The following is a 21,252-nucleotide window of genomic DNA, read 5'->3' on the forward strand; positions in this document are numbered from 1 at the left end:
TGAGCTAAACTGGCCAAAGGGATTTTTCATACCATCATGAGAAGAGACTTCATAAACTGTGGGGAGTTGATTGGAGTGGCTGCCATTGCTTGAGGACTGGCTGGGCATTTGTTGGTGAGCAGTAAGCAGTTTAATTGTGCATCACTTGTTTTGTTAATGAAAATATGACTGATAATAATATATTTTTTTCTCTTTCTGTTTTGCCTTAGTAAATAGTTTTTTATCTCAACTACTTCATGGTTTTTTTCATCCCACCATGAGAGGGGCGGAAGTGAATGAATGACTTTGTGGTACTTAGCTGCCTTCTGGGTAAACCACAGCACAGAGTTTCTGTGAATACAGCATAGTATGCTGTTGGCTTCCTTTGGTGTCTGGGCATGCTGCTGTGTCACATTTGGCTTGCTGTTTATGCAAATCCTCAAAGCAGAGCTGTTGCCAAACCTGTGGGCCTCAGCCTTCATGTCAGGCAGAGCCATTGCAGGGGCTCTTCCTTCCCAAGTGTGTGACTTAGTGGGTGCTGAGTATCATAACGTGTTTGTCAGCCTATTTTTCCAGCTTGTTTAGGTCATTATGGTTCCTTTGAAAATAAATAGAGGATTCTCAATGTAAGTAACTTTTCAAAATGTATGAAAACAGTTGTACTTGACAATCTTGTAGGTCTTTTCTAACTGAGATTTTGTGATTCTGAAAACACTTTGACTGTATAAAAGAAATTGAAAGAACCTCTTGACTGTACCTTTACTTGGAATTTAGGTTGAGGAGTGTGTCATGGTGATGTGGATTTTTTGAATACTGAAACTTCTAACTTGGAAATGTATTTAGGCACATACATAATCACTCCTTCAGTGTGTATGCAGCTCAGCCTAAGGAAGAGCAGTGCTGATTTTCTGAGTATTAGGCAGTATTTGCGATATACCCTGTAAATTGAAGTGTAAATTACTTTGTGATGAGCTTGATATTACTGTTGGATCAAGATTGGGGTCTGACAGGCAATAATGTATTACTCTGGAAGATTTCTGTGCATAAAAATTTATGTGCAGAGGGTGATGCTATTCTTAGTTTTGTGTTCTAAGAAAATATGGAATAGGAAACATAATAATCAATATAAATCTTTTCAGTTTGTGTAATCAGGAGTGAAATAATGTTCGTGTAACAGACCATTTTGAGAAGTAAATACGTAGAAAGCACACTGAATGCATTTGAGATACCATCAGTGTTCTTGCAATAGCAATATGAGCTAGAGGTCCTTAAACAGTTACATAAGGTCTCACACAAAAAAGTAGTATCTGCAGTGGATGAGGATCTGAGGTGGTGATTGCTGGAGAACTGTTGAGTTGACACAGTGCTCTGTGTGATGCAAAGCAGATAAATATCAGCAGACTTGCCTAATTCCTTTTTAAATCAGGCTTGTATCTTGCTGCCTTTAGTGATGCATGTTTGCACAAATTTGCAGGTGCTGTTACAAATTTTGTATGGCTGTCAGATTTTTGTTTGCATTGTAGGATAAAAAACTTTCACATTTTATTTACTTGATTCAAGACTACATGGCGTATGTTAGCCAAACTCTTCATATAATGATAGTACAGTCTGGGCTAGAAGGGACTTTGAAAGAACATCAGGCTCTACTTTTTGTGGGAAATGAAAGCGTAGATGAGATAGTCTGGTCCAGTTGCATCTCAGAAGCAACTTTTTATTTCTGTTTAGACACATATCGGCAGAACTGACTTCCAAACATGCATTCAGTCAGCTACTGCAGGGACCTGAATGCTTGAAGTTGTAGGAGTTCTTAAAAGGTATTTTCAGCTGTTCAGTGACAGGAAATCATGTAGTCAGAAAAAAATGAACAAAAAACCCAAAAAAACTAAGCTGTAGTATTCAGTTCCACAGCAAATAAAATTGGTTATTAAGACAGCTGTGGTAAATATACTGATAACATAGTTATATTCTCAAATTAATTTTTTTCTGAAAGTTTGCATTCATTACTTCTACTTGTCTACTTGTCAGGATGATGAATTTGCAGCTTAACAACAAAAAATAAATTATGATCCATTTTTAAAATTATCCATATGATGATTCATAACTGTAAGAGTTTAACTAGGATTGTGTTTAAACCACTTTTAGTCTGTGTCTAGAGAGAGTGATGGGAATTTGTGAGCAGTGAGCTTCTTCAGCCTTGAAATAGCTTTGTAAAACAAACAAAAAAACAAAACAAATCAAAAACAAGCAATAAAGACCTACACATATTAAAAAATAATAATAATTCAGCTTTGAAACTAGGATGCTGCTAAAAGCATCCCGTATATGTGAATCTTTCAATGAAATACCTGGTTTTTTGGTTGAACATTTAAAATCCGCAACTTACGGAAAAAGTACTCTTGAACTTTCAGGTTCTCCTTTAGATTCTTTCATGAATGGCTCTTGTCTCACAGGTAACAATTAGGTGCATGAAATTTATCTATAGATCTTTAAAAAACAAGTGGTATAGCTACCATGACACTTTGTTACTTTGAAAGTAAGTCAGACTGGTTTTGAGAAAATGTTGTGGTTTTAAACATTATTATTTCTGACATAGATTAATAATGTGGAAAAAAAACTTCATAATTTCACTCATAATTTGTGAGTTTCTGATTCCTTTTGCTGATTTGTTATGTAACTATTTCAAATCATTCAATGAGTGTTCACTGTACAAGTAGAATTTAGTGTTAAGAGACTATCGGTATTATCTTTGCAGCTGCAACTTCCTCTAAAAATGCCTACGTAAACTGCTGTGGTAACTAAATGAAAATAGAAATTGAAGAAGTGTAGCAATCAAGCATCGTATAACAGAGTTGACTTGTTTTGTTATATTCTGGATCTATTTTAATGTAATGCTAATAGTCAGTGTAACTTAATGGTTTTATGTTGTATCTAGCAAGCATAGAAGTCAGCAATACAGCCTGTATGAAACAGTGGAAGAAGTCATGAAACATGCAGTAAAAGTTCAGACCCTTTGCTCTGAAGATATCTTCTGTTTTTTTCATCTCCACATACTTCTCCCTCTCTCACATTTCTTTCTCTTCCCAGTTCTGTAAGCATCCTAGGCTCACAAGTCAAAACAGGACTGTGTGTAACCTCCTGTAAGTCAACATTAGTAACACTTTTTTGTGTGTGTGCTTGTAGAAGAGGTGATAAAAAGTGAGGAAGAGGACAAAGAAGGAGAAGTGGTCCACAAAGAAGAAGAAAAACACATAGAGAGAGGTATGTAATGTTAACACTCTTATTCTTCACTGATGACACATATTAGAAAAACAGAATCATTGAGGTGTCAAGGATAGCTGAAGAAAAGGTTTCTCATTAGGATCTGAGCCAAAATAGGCATCGGTGACTTTTTCTACTGTATTATTTGCTACCCTGACAGCAAAAGGGGGCATATTTTCTCTAGTTAACATTATGTTTCTAATTTACTGGTAGAAAGCCCTTACTGCTTACTGTTCATGTCCTTTCCTAGATTGAGCTGAAGGTGGCTTTTAACTTTCTTAACCCCATCCTTGCACTCTTCCTGATTTAAGATTTTTATGAGGTCACCTGTCCATAGCAGATGGGAATCTGTTCCCTGCAGGTAGGGAGTCATCCACAGTTACTGCTCTTGATTTCTGCATCATGCTGCTGAATGGCTCAGGATCAGATAGTTCAGGCGTTTCCCTGGGCAGAGCTTCCAGCAATCTGAAATGACAGAAGATCTAAATCTTTAGTTATCTTGTGCACCTGCAGCCATAATGGGAGCCGCTGTCCTGGTGCTTCATACCTTTGTCATTGTTGGAATTTCCATTTTGCAACAGAACAAGCTCGGGCTATGTCCTCTGGTATAGTTGGAGATTCTGGTTCTTGAAGCTGCAGGATCTTACAGTTCATCCAGTCACTCTGTCTAATTATCTCTGATGTTATTCCATCTCCTGAACTCCTCCCATAGTTTCTTTGCTTGGTGATGTGACTGTCCCACTAGTTTATACTTCCTGTAGCCAAGAAGTTCATGTCTCTCTGCCAGGACTTCATACAGAAAGGGAGGCCCCAGATGGTCCAGGTGGATGGGGACTTGCAAAGCCAAATCCTCACCCAGAAGAGCTCTGTTTGCATGAGGGCTTGGACATGACAAGGAGAACCATTCTAGTGGCTGGTGGAAATAATGTCATGTGGTCAGTCATCACTGTTGAGAATGGTGACCGTGACCATCTTCTGTGCACTCTACTTTGCTAAGTTCTGCAGCTGTTGTTAGCCATGCCTTGGGAGCTGTGCTTTAAGCCCAGTCATTATTTAAGCTTCTTACCTGTACGTGCCGAAAAGATCTTTTAGTGTCCATAAGGTGTTAACTGGAGCATTGGTGCATGACAACTGATGCAACTCACTCGAAGCTGTTACTGTTTCCCAGACTCACAACTTCCCATTGCTATCCTTTCCATTAGCAGCAAGCACCCTCAAGATCTTCAAAGATAAACAAGCTGCAGTAAGATTAAATGTAGCCTCTTCTTCAGAACAAATTATTGAACATGTCCTGATAAATAAATAAATACTTCTTGTATGTTACAAGCTAATTGTTTTATTTTCTAGTTGTTCCATTTCTTCTCAAATGAGACTGAGAGTAGGCAAAGACTGTACAGAAAATCATAGTAGACTTGTCTTCAATAGTCTGTGGATAGTTTTCTAACTTTGCAGTTTTAAATTTATTTACTTTCTACAGGCTTTTTCTGATGGATGGAAGAAAGTTTGAGCTGTAGCAGTTTTTGATTCATTTGTTACCGTTCACTGTCATTCTGAAAAAATAAAAAATCATACCTTAAGACATTTACACTGTTCACAAATATTCAACATTCTGCAGTGTTTTTAAGGAGTCCTGTAGTTCTTTTGTATTCACCTAAGATGTGAATACCTGTGCTTTCTTTCTTTTTTTTTTCCTTTTTTTTTTCTTTTTTTTCTTTTTTGTTTTGTTTAAATAAAGATTGTCACTCAGAATTTTAAAGTTGCCTTTTAATAATTTTAGTACACTGGTGTCTTTTTAATGCAGCTCTCAAAATGGAAAACAATCAGAAATTTGACCATCAGAAAATTAGAAAATAAATAAATAATCTCTAAAGTTAGAAATATGACTCACACAGTGTATGTAATATAATTAAAGAAAAATAGAAAGTCGCTATTTGTTGTGCGTTTCCAGTCTCCATTATCTACTAATCCTGTCTTTCTGACTCATCCTCAAATGTGAAGCTTCTGGTCTTTGATGTTTGGATGGTCAAATACACACAGAATGGTCTGTAACTTTCTTTACTTCCCTTTACTTATGCGCATCATTCTGCATCCATATCACTAGAGCATATGGTGCCAGGAGCTGGAGGAATGAGTGAGGTCTCTTTTGCTCTTGTGTGCTTCATCACTGTAATGAAATAACATTCATAATATAGATCTGTTTTGAGCCTCTTCTTTCATCAGGCTTTTACTTTCCTTCTTGCTCAAATTGGAAGAACAAAGGTCTAATTGCTTTCTTAGTCAGAGGTTGGAGGTACAAGTTAAGAATTCATTACAGATAGAAAAGAATTCTGTGCTAGCAAAGGCAAAGTGAAATAGAAATTTCAATTGGTTAATAGGTTACTGGGGAAAAAATACTTTTTTCAGAAGAGGGTTTTATTTTGTTTCTCAGAAGCCAGGTTATGTTGCAGGATGGCGCTGGTAGAAAGAGGAGGAAATGCAGGCGGGCAAGAAGGGAATGGCTGTTTGAGGTAGTGGTTTGGTGAATCACAGAGCAGAGCTCATGACAGCAATGTATGGACACAAAGGGTTTGTTCTTCTCTTTTGATGTTGTCAAATACATTGTTTTTCTGAAGGCATTCTTAGTGTTTTAGAATGAAAAATGCTTAAACAGGTAAAAAAAAAAGAAACTTCATAATAATCATGATATTCTGCAGGTATCTGTTTGGAGTTGGTTCTTCTGATTGTCCTTTTTATTTTGCTTTGATTTGGTTTCTGTTTGTTTTTAAGATTCATCATCAGCAATTGTATCTAATTGTTTCAGGTGAAGTGTCAAGAAGAAAGCGTTCAAAATCTGAGGACATGGACAATGTACATTCTAAACGGCGTCGATATGTTGGAGAAGAAGATTATGAAGCAGAATTCCAAGTGAAAATTACAGCCAGAAGAGATGTTGACCAAAAGTTAGAAAAGGTAGAGTGGAAATGAAGTATGAAGATGGCAAAACCGTTATCTCATATCTTTATTTTCTCTTGCCGCTTTACCTGTCTTTTCCCACACACTTGCTAGTCACATACATGCATGCTTTCTCTAATGGTTTTGGTTTAAAATTATACATAATTAAAATAACAACAGAGGGTCAATTTACAAAGTCCATGGTAGCCTTACTTAGAACAAATGCCATTTGGAAACCATGCCACAAGAACTATATTTGAAATGTGGTCAGCATTTAAATTCTTAAGTCAAATGTGACTGTAGATGAAGAATAGAAGAATCTCTGTGAAAGTGGCATTTTAGTGTGATAAATGTTTATGTGTGGTCTGCTTTTTGTACCCAGCTTTAAAGAAAATCTCTCAGAATAATGAGTGTTATCAAACAGCGTTTTGCAGATTTTTGTAGAGCTACTAGTTGTCTGGGTGGTGCATGTTGTAACTTTAGTGTAGCATCCAGACAGCTGCTTTTATTGCTTTTGTTTGTTTTTAATGGAGATTTTTACTTTGCAATAGTAAGATATAGGCACAGAAGGGAAAAAGATAAATACAGTAAGTAGACAGCAGAAATCCTCTTTTGCCATTTTTATCTTCTGCAACTGAAGCAACCACAGGGCATTTCTGGCACAGGGCATTTAGGGAAAAGTATGTATCAAAAATTAAAGTTGCATTAAACATCTTTAGTTTTTGCTCGTCAAATGTCGTTGTCCCTAGCAAGAGTAGAAAAGAAAGGAAAAATTTAATGTGTGTAAATGCAACACTATGAGAATATCTTCTGTTAAGATTCTTATTACCAATTATAAGCCTGTATATATTTATCATACTTGAGTGAAATTAATTTCTTGAGTTAATGGCAGAAAGGGATATATATGTTTGCCAAAACAGATATAAAAAACTTGTTTAGCAGTGCAACCACATTCTTATTGTTGACTATGATAATTTTATTTGATCGACAAGGCACAACTGTTGTCATTCTTTTATGGCAGAATTCTTTTTGAGTTGAAAATATTTTTATAGACAATTTCCCATATTTTACGATAATTTTTTTTTCCTTTTTTTTCCCTGTCCTAATTTAAATAACAATTTGGCAGGTTATCCAGAGGGTGTTAGAAGAAAAACTTGCTGCTTTACAGTGTGCTGTATTTGACAAGACTCTGGCAGACTTGAAAATGCGAATAGAGAAAGTAGAATGTAACAAGAGGCATAAAACTGTGCTTACTGAACTACAGGTGAGTGTGCGTTTAGTAATAAGTTTCGTGTCACTGTTGTTAGGGAAGGCAGTTTGATTCCATAGAGGGAAGAGAAAAAAAAAAAAAAAAAAAAGTGAATAGATAGATTAATAGATTGTGTAGTTGTGAGTAGCAGTGAAAATTCATGCATATAACATAGGATTGTGATACACACTGGTGTCTTTCTGCTGCTCCAAAGTCATATCACAATACTGTGTTTCATGGAAAGAATATTTTCTCTTGACAGAACAATTTTTGTATTGATACCTTGGTTGCATAAACTTTTGGTTTGTGTAATTTTTTTAATGGTTCTTGTGTTTATGGTTTTGTTTCCTCGCTTTTTTCTCTTCTTTCCATTTAGGCTAAAATCACTCGATTGACAAAGCGGTTTGGAGCTGCCAAGGAGGACATGAAGAAAAAACAGGAAGTGAGAACTGCATTTTCTGTATTTGTATTGCTGAACTAACCTAAGCCTAGTATTGAGGAAATTTTATACACAGATATATATGACCAGTTTCAGTGGTGTTCACGAAGTAGATTTGTCTTATTTGACTAAAAGTGAGCCATATTTACCAATGAAGTCTTCAAGATCCATTTGGTAGTTCTCATTTGCACAGAAGGTCCTTTATACGTTGTTAGTGTGAAAGCACCTTAAATTATATGTAAGAAAACATAATTTATTTCAATATGAAGAGTACAGGATGAATCTCAGCTTTTAGGAATGGAGAGAGGAATGAATACAAACAAAAGCATTCCTCTGTCTAGAATATATATTTTGGGTTAGTTACCATGACAAAGTGGAAGCTAAAAATTCATAAAAGTTCAAAAAGAAATATTGATTCTTGTGCAATAAAATCCTAAGGACAAGAGGCTTGTAGACAGAGGTAGGTACGACCAAATAGCTTCTGGAAAAACATGTCAAGTTCCCTTATGATTTTGGCTCCTGAAAACATGTAGAAAGGAATCTCATGTAGAAAGAAATCTACATAGAATACAGTTAAACCGCAAGTTTGCAAGCTGATGTAGTTGTTTTGTTTTTCTTTGTATTTTTGTTTCTTTTTTAGAATACAACAAACCCACCTCCGTCCTCAGGAAAAGCAGCAAGTAGCACTGCAAATGCAAACAATCTGACCTACCGGTAAGCAAAGCACATCACTACAATCATGTTGGAATTCAGAATAGGACAGTTGCATCACCTCATGTAATGCATGATCATCCCTGATTTGGTTGTTGTTTTTTTAATTAAAAGTGTTCTTCCTTCAGTGCTGTTCAACTGTAAAATTCAATTTTTACTCACAGAATTCACAAACGGACAGTATTGAATCCATTCCTAGGTAAACAATGTGTTGTTTTAACACTTCGAGATGATAGAAGTCTAACAAGAAAATTCTCTTGACAAAAGGCAAACTCAATACAAACAGCTGAAAATTTTTAATAAGTAGTTCTGAGTGGTTGTTTTTTTTTTTTTTCTTTCTTTGTTTTAGTTTTTTAGTAGAAGAATATATAGAGTTAATTTGCTTGTGGGGGCAGAAGAAAAATCGGATTATAAAATTAATGAAACTAATAGCTATGCACTATTTTTGCCCCACCATCATTATACCTGTTGAGAAGTGTTAACTGAATATTCTTTCTATAGAAATATCACCACAGTGAGGCAGATGCTGGAATCAAAGAGGAATGTAGGAGATAGTAAACCAGCAACAGTTCAAGCCCCTGTGAATGCAGGTGAGAAAATGCCTATGGACTTTATAAATTAAGTTCATGAAAGTGTTATTGCTTTCTATTAATTAGGTTACTAAACAGACCAAAATTATTTTGTAGAAATTCTTCATTCCTGACATAATTACTCTTAGCTGCCTACCACAGTCCCATTTTAGAATGGAATGGAATCATTCAGTTAGGAAGGACCTTCAGAAATCATCTAGGCCAACTGTCTGACCTCTTGAGGACTAACAAATGATTAAAGCGTATTATTTAGGATTTTGCTGAAATGTTTAACATTGACAGGCAAGGGACATCAACCACCTCTGCAGGTAGACTCTTCCAGTGTTTGACCACCTTCACAGTGAAGACATTTTTCCTTACTTGTAGCCTGAGCCTCCGCCATACAGCTTTACACCATTCCCATACATCCTGTCCTCAGTTACCACAAAGAAGAGACCAGCACCTCCCTTTCTACTATTTCTCATCAGGATGTCTTTTAGAGCATTGAGATCACCTTTTAGCCTTCTCTTCTCCAGTCTAGACAACCCAACTGTACTCAGCCTTTCCTCATAACTCATTCTTTCCAGCACTTTTATCTTTGTTGCTCTTCTCTAGATGGCATTTATGATGAATTCATGTTTGTGTAGTGTGCTTACTAGGCAAGGCAGAAAATACATTGACACAGCCAACCAGAATGTGGGCAAATTAAATGCTACAGCAGACTACTTGCCTGGATAAGGCAGAAAAACATGAAGTTTCTCCTCTGCTGAGAAGTGAAGCACATGGCTCACAGGCCATTTTCTTGCACTTGATAGTAGTAGGATGCTGATTATCATTTCCTCTGAGTAGTGACTATAAAAATTGAGTGGGGAACTAAGGGAAGTCACAAGCTTCATTTCTTAAAGGAGTTTCAGTCTTCAGTTTTAAAATTGTGTTTCCTTAAAACTGACATGTTCTGTTTTTTTTTTCAGAACCATTGTTCTCCTGATCTTTAAATTTAATCCCAAAATTTTGTTGCATAAGAGCAGATGCATTCTTAATCACATTAATCCTTGATTTCACTATGACTTTTTGGATACAGTGTCCTACCAATACAGAGCGAGTTAGTCAATTTGATTTAGTTTTCCTTTTCTTGTGTTTTCCAAAGGACCAGTTGCTCTACTGTTTCTGTAGCAAGTGTTTTTAAAGTGCTGTACTTCGTGTATTTTTATCATTTAAATCTCAGCTCCTCAAGCCTCTTCATCTTAATTGTTTGTAATTTTTGTTACTTGTATACAGTTCTTTCAAATAGAAATATGGTGTGGACTGTCTTAAACTAGACCATTGAATGTCACAGTGTACAACAGAAAAAAGAGCACATGTAGCCTTTCTTTGAAAAAAAATTAATCATTTGCCAGAATTTTTCATTTGTTGTGTTGGAGTGGATCTACCACCCACTTGGTTCAAATGATATTTTTGTGTTTGCGTGTAGCACCAGCTTCCAGTCTTGCTGCTCCTCAGACACCTTCCAGTGGACTTCCTAAGCCTCAGACTCCAGTGACCTCCAGCCCTTTGACAACAACTGTTATTTCCACGCCTAACACAACGCCCGTTGTAGGCACAAGCCAAGTGCCCAGTGGCAGCACTCAGCCAATGTCTGTTTCATTGCAGTCTTTGCCTGTAATCCTGCACGTGCCTGTTGCAGTATCATCCCAGCCTCAGCTCCTTCAAGGCCACGCAGGAACTTTGGTCACTAACCAGCAGTCAGGCAGCGTTGAATTTATATCTGTACAGAGCTCATCTACAGTTGGTAGCCTTACCAAAACTGCAGTATCTTTGGCATCTACTAACACAACTAAACCAAATAACAGCCCATCTGTGTCCAGTCCTAGTGTTCAGAGAAACTCTCCAGCCAGTGCTGGATCTGTACGGACAACATTAGCTGTACAAGCAGTTTCAACTACACATCCTGTTGCACAAACCACAAGGACTTCTTTACCCACAGTGGGTACTTCAGGACTTCATAATTCTACCAGCAGTCGAGGTCCCGTATATATGAAGATTCCCCTCTCTGGATTTAATAGTACAACTCCTACTGAACCACCCACCATTACAGCGCCCAGAGTTGGTAAGTTATGCTTGAATGTTCACACTAGGAAAGGAAAAACATTGTCAAAATGAAACATAATATTCTAGTCCTGTGGAAATTTTTGTTTTACGAAATGTATCTTCTGGGTAGCCTTACTGTTGAAATTATCAGGATCAAAATCATCTGTCACAATGTTTAGCCATTGTTGAAAATCATATCTAATTAGGAGTTAACAGTGTGACTCTGTAAGCTTTGTTTTCTTTAGAACTTGATTTACGTTATTCCTAGCATGAAATCAAATACTTCTAATACTAACAGTTTCATATTTTATGAAATATATATCTATAAACTATATGTATTTTAATGTAGCTTCTTGAAATTATCTGATAGCCTTTCCTAAGAAAGTATATTCATTGATTTAATTTTCAAAACACTTAAACAAAATGGGGAAAAAGCCCACAACATAGTATTAATCTAATTCCAAAGAATTAGGTTTAAAGGCTCTTAATTTAAAGCACAAGAAAAGTTCAGATGTGTTATTTAGCTGAGATATTTTAAAACATTTTCTCTCCATCTTCTGACACGTCATGACACGTCTCTGCAGTTTTGAAATTAGATACATAGAAATTTTTTTTGTAGGTCAAGATTTTCTTAGTGGTCTTGTGTTAAAGTCATAGCCAAGACATTTCTAATTGGCACAATAGGAGTTAGGAGTAATTCAAGCAGAGCTCACCATTACAATTAGTTTTAATTTATCTTCCCATTTCTAAGATACATGTCCAAATATGTTTTCTATCGAAGCAACAGTTATACACTTTGCATTATTGTTTATCTCTAGGGCTAGTATGATTATGTAATGCATCAGAAAGAGAGCTATGAAAGGTCTCTGTGCACAGAAATATGTGTTGTTTTCTACAGTTCACATAGCCTTTGTGTATACCAAATGGTTTTCTCACCAGAACTGAAACACTGCTTTGAGCCAGCACAGTTGCTGCTAAGCTCTGTTTAAAATGTAAGGAACTTTGGAGGAAGAATTTTGATTTGAACATTTACATCAAATGTTCATCTTCTGCTTAAGTTGCTAGAATAGGTATGTGTTCAGTTGAGCAAATAAGAATACTGTCCCTGCACAGCTTGCCTCAGTTACATATTTTCCACTCTAACCATACATTAGTCAAGTTTCATGTGAATGTTGAACAACGGACTTTTTTTTTTCAGCCTAATATCTTGTCTGTTTACATATAGGAGCAGGAAAGATTGGAATTATGTTTTCCCCTCAGATAACTGAGGGAATTGCCCATAAAATATTTGAAATGCATGGTCAGACGTTCAAGGAAGGGAATGAATATTACTTCTAGACTGAAAAATGCCATTTTGCTTTTTTCCTGTTTCCTCTGAAAAATGTTAGTATGCAAGCTTGGATACTTGCAGCTGGAAATGAGGACTGAAAAATAAGGAACATTTAGTATCAAACAACTGCAGTTGTTGCCTTTAAATTTGTAGAGTGGATTAGCTGTATTTAGTTCAGAATTGAATAGATACTGCAAGTGAATCAATTTCTTGACCCCTCAGAAAACCAGACAAGCAGGCCACCAACAGATTCATCAGCAAACAAGAGAACAGCTGAGGGAACAACACAGGTAGGTTGTTGATTATATTTCTGTTTAAATTTCTGAAGTTACAATCCACAGGAGATAAGTTTTTTACCCTCATTGCTCATAATGAAACAACTTCAGGCTGTCGGTGTTTTTTTGTTGTTGTGGGGTTTTTTACTTGTTTGTTTATTTCTTTGTTGTTTTTCCCCATTCTCTCTAGTTTGCGTCCGTTTGTATTTTTCTTCTGATCTAGAGAATTACTGGGAGTGTGAGCTCCTCGTAATCTTTTCAGAAGTTTTCCTCTGTGTTTTCCATGTGTGAGTTAGTAATTCTGGAGAAATCTAAAAGCATACCTGATGCAACAAAGCCAACATATGAAAAAAAACCCTACTTATTTTTTGCCTACAGGTCTTGAACTTAAAGCTAAAAGTACTTTGCAAATTATTGCAGCTCTCTCATTTTTACACTAATCCTGAAGTTATTAAGGAGTAGTTATATTTTATTGCTATGCATCTTTAAGAAAGAAAGAAAAAAAGAAATTTTCTTCAGGAGTAACTACTTCATAATAAAGGAGAACTTAAAGTACTTCTGGATTCTTCTAAAATTTGTTGGACTTGCTTTGAAATTTTAAGGTTAAATTTAAGGTATTCAAAGTTATTTGTAATTAAGTTTCTTTCCGTGTACAGATATTTCACAAAGCGCTTCACACATACATTTACTAAGGGGAATAAACTTAATTTCTTCTAGCCAAAATTTTCCATGTTAATGGTTTTTCAAGGTGCGGATAAAACTGAATTATGTTTCAAAGCAAGAAGAAGGTATACTGGACAAGATTCTGTTTTTCACTTTCTGTGTAAATAGTCTAGTAAAGATGACCAATGTTACAGATTATAATCCATGCCTTACTCAAGCTTCTTATTAAAGCATTTCCTAAAGAATGGTTGTCATTTTTAAAAGATACCTGTGGATTATAGCTATACAAATCTGTCAGTAGTTGATATGGAGGAAAAGCAGTACCAGAATGATGGAGATTTATGGTTTTAAGATTTATTTTCAGTATAAGATGTATATTTTGAATTTTTTCATCTTTGGTAGAGTCTGAAACCCGGAAAAGATTTTAGCAAAAAAGTTTGTGTGTGTCAGCTGTATTTAGGAATGGATGGTTAGCAAAATGGAAGGAACTGGAAGGAAACAAGATACAAGATGCTTTCCGGTTTTCAGTCTTTTAGTGTATGTCTCTAGGTTTACTTTCAGTTGAATCAGTTAAAGTATTTGTAATGCCATGGTTAATTAAAAAAAAAGACCAGATGCATTCTCATTGACTAATGGGATATAAAACTGACATACCGTGTCATTTGAAAAATCCAGTTAATGCCACCTGCTTTTTTTTATGTAACATCCAAAATATTATGTATTACTCTGCACTTCACAGCTCTCAGAACAAAAAGTAGTTCGCTGTGTGCCGTATACCTGTGGCATATTTGATGGTACAACTTTGATCAATTGTTTCGAAAAGCAATTGAAACAGGAAGAGACTTCGTCAGAAAATAAAGAAGCAGTAAAAGCAGCACAGATGAATTTTAACTTCCCCGAGGATGTCCTCTTTGGCTTGGAGGAAGAGGAAGAAGATGCTAAGAGCATCAAAAACACCCACAAGCAGACTGGCTGGGCAGTTAACCTATTAAAGCAATGGCTGGCCAAAAATGGCAAGGATCCTAGCTTTGAATTGGTTCCAGTAAGTGAACTCAATGATATTTTAAGAGAGTTTTATTGCAAAATAAGGAATCATGATGGAAATACCTACAGTGTGGCAAGCTACAAGTCAATGCGTGCTGGCTTAAACCGGCATCTCAAAATGCCACCTTATAATCGACAGATTTGCTTAATGAAGGACAAAGAGTTTGCTAGTGCAAATATGGTATTTGTGAGTATGCTGAGGATGCTGCGCATCCAGGGAAAGGATGAAACTCACCACCATCCTCCTATAGCTGCTGACGACTTACGTAAGATAAAACTGTCTGGTGTACTAGGATTGCACAGTCCTGTGGCACTCGTCAACAAGGTGTGGTTTGATTTGCAGTTACATTTTACCAAACGAGGGAGGGAAATTTTGAGAGATCTGGCTCCAGATGCTTTTGTTGTTGAGAAGGACAAGAACGGGCGTCGTTATGCTATGTTTAGGTATCCTGGCAAAGGAAAAAATGGAGAAGATCCTCATAAAATGGGTAAAATGTATGATATGCCAGGGGACCCAAACTGTCCTGTTTTTTCCTTGGAGCTTTATTTATCTAAGTTGCCTCCGGAGCCTCCAGCCTTTTACCTGCATCCTTTAAAGCTAACAGCAGAGCAAATGAAAGAACAGCCTGTATGGTACAAAAGAGAACCAATGGGTGTGAACTACTTGGGTGCAATGATGCCCAGGATAAGCATGGCAGCCAGGCTTTCTCAGCGATATACCAATCATTCTCTCCGAACAACCACCACCCAGCTACTGTGTGAAGCGGGACTGGGGCCTGGAGAAAATTATGGCAGCGGCAGGCCATCACTCTGACTCTGCTATTAAACACTACTGGGGAGCTGCAGAAGTTCACGACAGTTCTTAGTCAGATAGAATGGAGAATAATATGCTCAATTACCTAAATAGCAAGATCCCAAATCATAAAAGAATTATTATCTGGTGTCTGAACCTCTTCTAGAAACCCCTTGTTGTAAAACAAAGCAAAATCTTATTTCCTAAGTGTAGCATGCCATCTGGCACTAGTTTTGTGACTTTAGTCCCTGAAGGACATGCTGCTCTCAAACCTAAAAGCCCTATTGATCCTGTTGAACCTCAGTTCTTCCAGGGTGTTCCTCCCCCAAGAACATAGCCAGTGTGAGCCTAACTGCCAGTCCTTTTCAAGGCTGTTGTAATTAACCTCCATAAAGCACTTGATAAAACAAGAACCAATATCTTGATGCTTTTTGTAACAGAACTGATTTCAAGTAAATCACTAAAATGGGGGAAAAATAAAAGTATCAGTTAGTTTATTAAGAAAATTTCATAAGATGTGGTTAAGCAAGAAGTGTCTTGTTCACAGTCCTGAAGTGAGTTATGGAACAGAAACTTACAGAAACTCAGTTCAGGTCTTGGAGTTTCTATGACTTTAATTACCAACCAGGACTCTAAATGACTGAGCTGAACTATTTAAATTTATAAATTAAATAAAAAATGGGGGGGATGCTTATTTCCATTTGCTAAAGAGCTACGCTTTCTACACTAGCTGCATGGCTTCTATATCTTGTGAAGAATGTATTTATTACACCACTCTGTGACTGCTGGCACTACTGTAGCATCTTACTAAACAAATACTTGATTACTGGGGATCGCAGAGAAAAGTACAAGCTGAATGAAACAGACACTTGCAGTTCAAATGCATGCATATGCATGAAAACAGCTGGAGTTGCCTGATTACTGTCACATCCTTTGTTCAGATTGTTACAGTCTTGCCAAAGGATTATGCTGTGTAGTTTTTTTTTTTGTTGTTTTATTCTTCTGCTTTTGGTGCTCTTCTGTTGGGTTGCTTTGTGTTGGTGCTTTTTTGTTTTTTGTTTTTTTAAACATACTTTTAAATTAATTTAATCTACAAGCTAGATTTGTGTTGCAGGTCTTTCATTTTCCTCTTTCACGTTTTTGACTAAGGTTTCAGTCACTCTGATCTCCAAAGGCACTATCTGATACAAATACTTGTGTCTTCGGTTGTTCACGAAACGAGGAGAATGTTCTCAATAGAACTGAGAGCAGATCTGTTGTTTAAATGGCATATAATTAGAGTTGAAGTGTTACCTCCAGAAACATTCAAGGTCAGGCTGGAGAGGCTTAGAGCAACCTGATCCAGATTTCCCAGTTCATTGCAGGGGATTTGGACAAGATACTTTTCCAGCTCAAACAGTTTTATGACTATGTGACTTGATGCCCGATCTTTGGAGTTCTTACTGTGCCTGATGACAATTACATTTTCAAGCCTGGGTTAGGTTAGTTCTATTTACTACTTCACTTTTCCATAGTGTAGACCAACATAGTGTTCTATTTTCTGATCAGTTGTGTTATTGATTTAAGAGATTCTGGAATTGCTATATGAATCTTATATACTGTTTATAGCCACTTTTCATATTATGAAGATCAAACAAGTTAATGAGATATAATCTTTAATACAGAAATTACTTCTGCCACACAATTCTACCTTTACTTAATTGTAGCATTAACTTGTGACTCAGCTATAGGAAATTACAGATCCAGGATTTATCAAGTGTAGAGTAAATTGAGTGGAAATAACAAACAGAAAAGCCTTTCTAGTGGTCATGCATAAAAATTAGGGGAAAAAAAAAACCAACACAGAAACAATAACTTATTCTACGAATTTTTAGCAAGTTTCCAACTTTGTCTTCATAGAGTTCAGTTCAGCGAAAATAGCAAATTTCATTTCTTGTTCAAAGAGTTTTGTTCTAAATCTTCACCAAGATGGGTATGTGTTGGTTTTTTACACCTTCTCCCCTATTTCCTGTTGTTCTCTCAGATAATTCTTTGTTCTGGTGTCCAAGATTTGAACAAAGTAAACAAGAGAACATTGACAGTAGTTCATTTTTTTTTGTTCATCTTTGCTGCATACTGTGGTCATACCAGCCTGATAGCTCTGGTTCTAACTGCATTTGTATGTAATTTACTGTAATAGTGCATTGCTAATGTTTGATTCCTCAACACAAATCTAGATAGTGATTTAAATTAAAACAAACAAACAAACAAACACACCTCTTGTGGCAAAGCTGAGCATGTCTGATTTTTTTTTTAATTTGACTTCTAATTACCTGTTGACTGCTAAGTAGATATTTTTAATTCCTTATTTGTTAAATTCTAACTTTATTGACACCAACTGTGTTCTAAGTCTTCATATAAGAACTTTATATTTCTAAGCTGCTACTAACTGCAGTACTACTAGGTCTTGCTCTCTGTACAAGAGAATTTTTCTTTTTCTTTTTTTTCTTTTTTTTTTTCCTGAAACTGAGAAAAAGCTCTCTTGGCTTGGGCTAGAAGTATTGCTTTAAAAGAGATGGTTATGGTGTTAAATATTAGTAGAAAGATAATAGAATTAGTTATAACTAATAGAGCATATTTCTAGCCTTCTAGAACTTAAAATCTCCCTTTTCTCCTCCCACCCAACGTTTTAAATTGATTTTCCTGCATATATTCCCTCTCTACAAAAGCTGCAGTAGGCAAACAGAGCACGTGTTTTGCTACTTCTGTAAATTCAGCTTTGGTCACATGTGTAGTTGTGTAGGGAAAGGAGACTCTCCTTTTCTTCTGAGAAAATACCAAGTAAATCCCATTTATTATAGAACAGACTATGAACTCTGATCATGAAATCTGTTCAAAAAATTGACATGAGTTAGTCTCCTCAGTGGCAGTGTCAACAGAGAATCTCAGTTAACATGATAAGTAATTTTTTTTCCTCTTTCCATTATATTTGTTTGTCATGATTTGTAAGACACCAATGGCTCATCATTTACATTTCCGTTAAAAAGAAACAACTGAACATAACAGATATACATTTAAGTAGTGTATCATCTGTCATTCTTGACTTCTCTACTTAAATCTTGTAAAATTCAAGTTTCATTTCAGTTGCAGAAAAACTGTACTTAGCCTTAACCAAGTCAACTACTAAGCTTGTTTTTTCAAAAGAGGCTACTATGTCATTGATTCAATTCCATTTTCAATATGGATATTAATTCTGAAAACAGTAGGAAATGACTGTGATATTTCATAAATAATTTAGTTATACATCTCATTTTTATAGTGAAGCTTCAGTATATGTACTTGTGTACAATCAACAGATATACAGAGTGGCGTGGTTAGGCTAGTATCTACAGATTGTACAGCTAGAAAGGCTATCATGTTGGAAAAAGATAATTGAAAATAAATGAAAACTTTCATCCATGTCCTAGGCTCACAGAAAAACTCCAAAGGGAATGATCTCTAGAAAGAGATCCTTCCCCAGTGGCAGTCAGCCCTTAAATGGGATCTAGGAGAGGTGCAGCCAGGTTCCACCCCTTCCGATCACACAGCTGAATTGCTTTTACCTGTGCTCCTATGGCTGACTCAGTGCTTGCCTCAGGTGATGAATCAGAGGTTCAGGCTGTGGTTCTACAGTTCCCATACAACTAGGAATGTAGAACTTTTGTTCCCTGTGGTTGTTGTTTTTTTTTTTTCTTTGTAAGTTTGGAAATTTCTGTTGTTCAAGTAGTACTCTTATTTTTGATTTTATTATGTTAGTGCAGTATCTTTCAGCGTGTTGTGGGTTTTTTTCTTTCATGGTTGTGTAAGTAATTCATTCCTGCTTTAAGATATTGTTATCTGCAATGTGGGAGATGTAAAAGGTAAATATTCCTCACTATGTTCACTTTTCCTGTGTCCACACCTCCAAAGAGCTCTCTGAAGATGTCAGCTGTGTAGAACATCAGATATCTGAAAGACAATCCTGAACTGCAATATTTTGATAATTGCATACGGCCTGGGTTAGTATAGTCAGAGTTAGCAGGAAGCAGCTTGGATGTATAGTTTTGCTGTGCTACTGTTTCTCCCTTTTCAGTCTTCCTCTGCTTATTGCTCCAAAAGGAATGGCTGCAGTGATGTAGGAGAGGGGACATCTTTGTGGTAGTCTCTCAACTTCCAGCTTTTTCCTGTTTAAACAGAAATTTAAAGGTTGTGACTCAGTCCCAGTCACTTTGCCAAAAGCCATTTCCGTGCCTCAGATCATAGGATTGAATTTCTGAAGATATGGCAAGCACTTTTAATTTGTTACAGTATACATTGTTGATAGGGGCAAAAGGATTTTTAATTATATAACAGATCTTTATAATAGTTTGAAAGTATTTTATTATGAATCCCAATTATAGATGCAGAAGTTAAAAATATTCTGTGTAATATATTACATAGCTGTAAGGGAATCTATTGAAGTGACTTATTAACATCTTGACATGATGTAACATTGAGTAAACTTGAATGATGTTGGGTATGTTAAAAATGGTGGCTATAGAATCAGAGTTATATTTATTAAATCCAAGTCGGGCAAAGAATCTTTTCTTACCTGCTCCACGCTCTGGGTGTAATTTATCCTTTTGTGGAGTACATATTTTTCAGATTAAATTTAATCTGTGCATTTCGCCTTTTTTGCTAATGTTATTCTAAACAAAAAAATCCACCAGTGTCCAATCCATTTCCCATTGTTTGTGACATACCTTGATTTGTTTGGTTCTCTACAGTTGAAGGTATTTCTCTGACTATTGGAAATGTATCTGGTAAAGTGCTAATAAAGTGCATTTATAACTTCTTTTTTCCCTTTATTTGCAATATGTAACAAACTTTGTGAATGTCTATTGGGAAACAGTGTGAGCAAATGGGACATACCAGCTTACAAAGTATTAGCAGCTATTAATTCTACGCTGTTGATGAAAATGTGTTTCATATTTTTGTCACTGAAAATAAATGTGTAATAATATGTGTAAAATGGGATACTTGATTTTTGTCTCTGAACATGCAATGGTGTTTCTGCTATTTAAAATGCAACTAGCTCTCATCTATAAGGTGGAACCTTTACCTGAGACTAATTTGAACTCTAAATTCTTAAGATGTTAGGATTTTAAAGATCACACAAGAATGAATTAGCTAGATTATTTTTATATTTTTTTCCTTAAAACAGCCATTTAATTCAGCTATATGATGTCATCTGGGGAATTTTTCAGATGCTTTTTTTAATTCATTATTACAGAGGTTGTCTTTCCTTGAGATTATACCTGTGTTATTTAAACCAGCCCCTAGCTACTGAGAGCAGCTTTCAGTAAGTACTTGTAGTTGTGTTTCAGTTGTGTACTCCAATTTGTCAGTTTGGGCCAAAAAAAAAAAAAAATCAAGAGGTTTATTGCAATGTTAAAACTGTTCATGTCATTACACTGTGTGCAAATAATAGCTATAAGAAGTTTTATTAAACCAAAACATGCTATAATTAAAATACATGTAATGATTAGTAATATGATTTCTGTCCAACATGGCCATCCCACATGATATTGTTTTGAAACTTTCAGTGGGCTTTGTGGAAAGAAGGTAGATGTTTCACCTTAAGAGAGTAGGAGCCAGTAAAGAGACGTGTGTGCAAGTGTCTGTTTACCGTATACCCTTTAACTGTTTGATTAAAGAAGCAGTCACAGCAGTACGCAAATGTTGAAGCATTACTTCAAGTGGTCCTTTATAGTTTTTATTTTGGAATTACAATAACCACTAAAAACATCTTCCTGCCAAAGAGTGTTTTGGTTATGTTTCTTGATTTAAGTTTCTTACTGGTGGGTGTAGCAGAGCTGATGTCTTATCTTTGCAACAAAGAAATTATAGAGTATAGATCGTATAGACATTACTAAGACAGATTGCT

General features: G+C 36.0%; 1 protein-coding gene across 6 annotated transcripts in view; it reads left to right on the plus strand.

The window, feature by feature from the left end:
* ATF7IP (activating transcription factor 7 interacting protein) overlaps positions 1-21,252 on the plus strand; it is a 92,549-nt gene that overhangs the window by 50,359 nt on the left and 20,938 nt on the right. For all 6 annotated transcript variants that reach the window (XM_072332579.1, XM_072332544.1, XM_072332536.1 and 3 more), the window contains exons 3-10: positions 3,160-3,237; positions 6,038-6,186; positions 7,295-7,432; positions 7,794-7,859; positions 8,497-8,570; positions 9,069-9,157; positions 10,608-11,243; positions 12,777-12,844. In XM_072332579.1, coding sequence (XP_072188680.1) covers positions 3,160-3,237; positions 6,038-6,186; positions 7,295-7,432; positions 7,794-7,859; positions 8,497-8,570; positions 9,069-9,157; positions 10,608-11,243; positions 12,777-12,844 — 1,298 coding nt within the window. The remainder of the gene's footprint in view (positions 1-3,159; positions 3,238-6,037; positions 6,187-7,294; positions 7,433-7,793; positions 7,860-8,496; positions 8,571-9,068; positions 9,158-10,607; positions 11,244-12,776; positions 12,845-21,252) is intronic.

The sequence above is a fragment of the Excalfactoria chinensis genome, chromosome 1 (genome assembly GCF_039878825.1).
Source record: "Excalfactoria chinensis isolate bCotChi1 chromosome 1, bCotChi1.hap2, whole genome shotgun sequence".
In the NCBI taxonomy this organism is placed as follows: Eukaryota; Metazoa; Chordata; class Aves; order Galliformes; family Phasianidae; genus Excalfactoria; species Excalfactoria chinensis.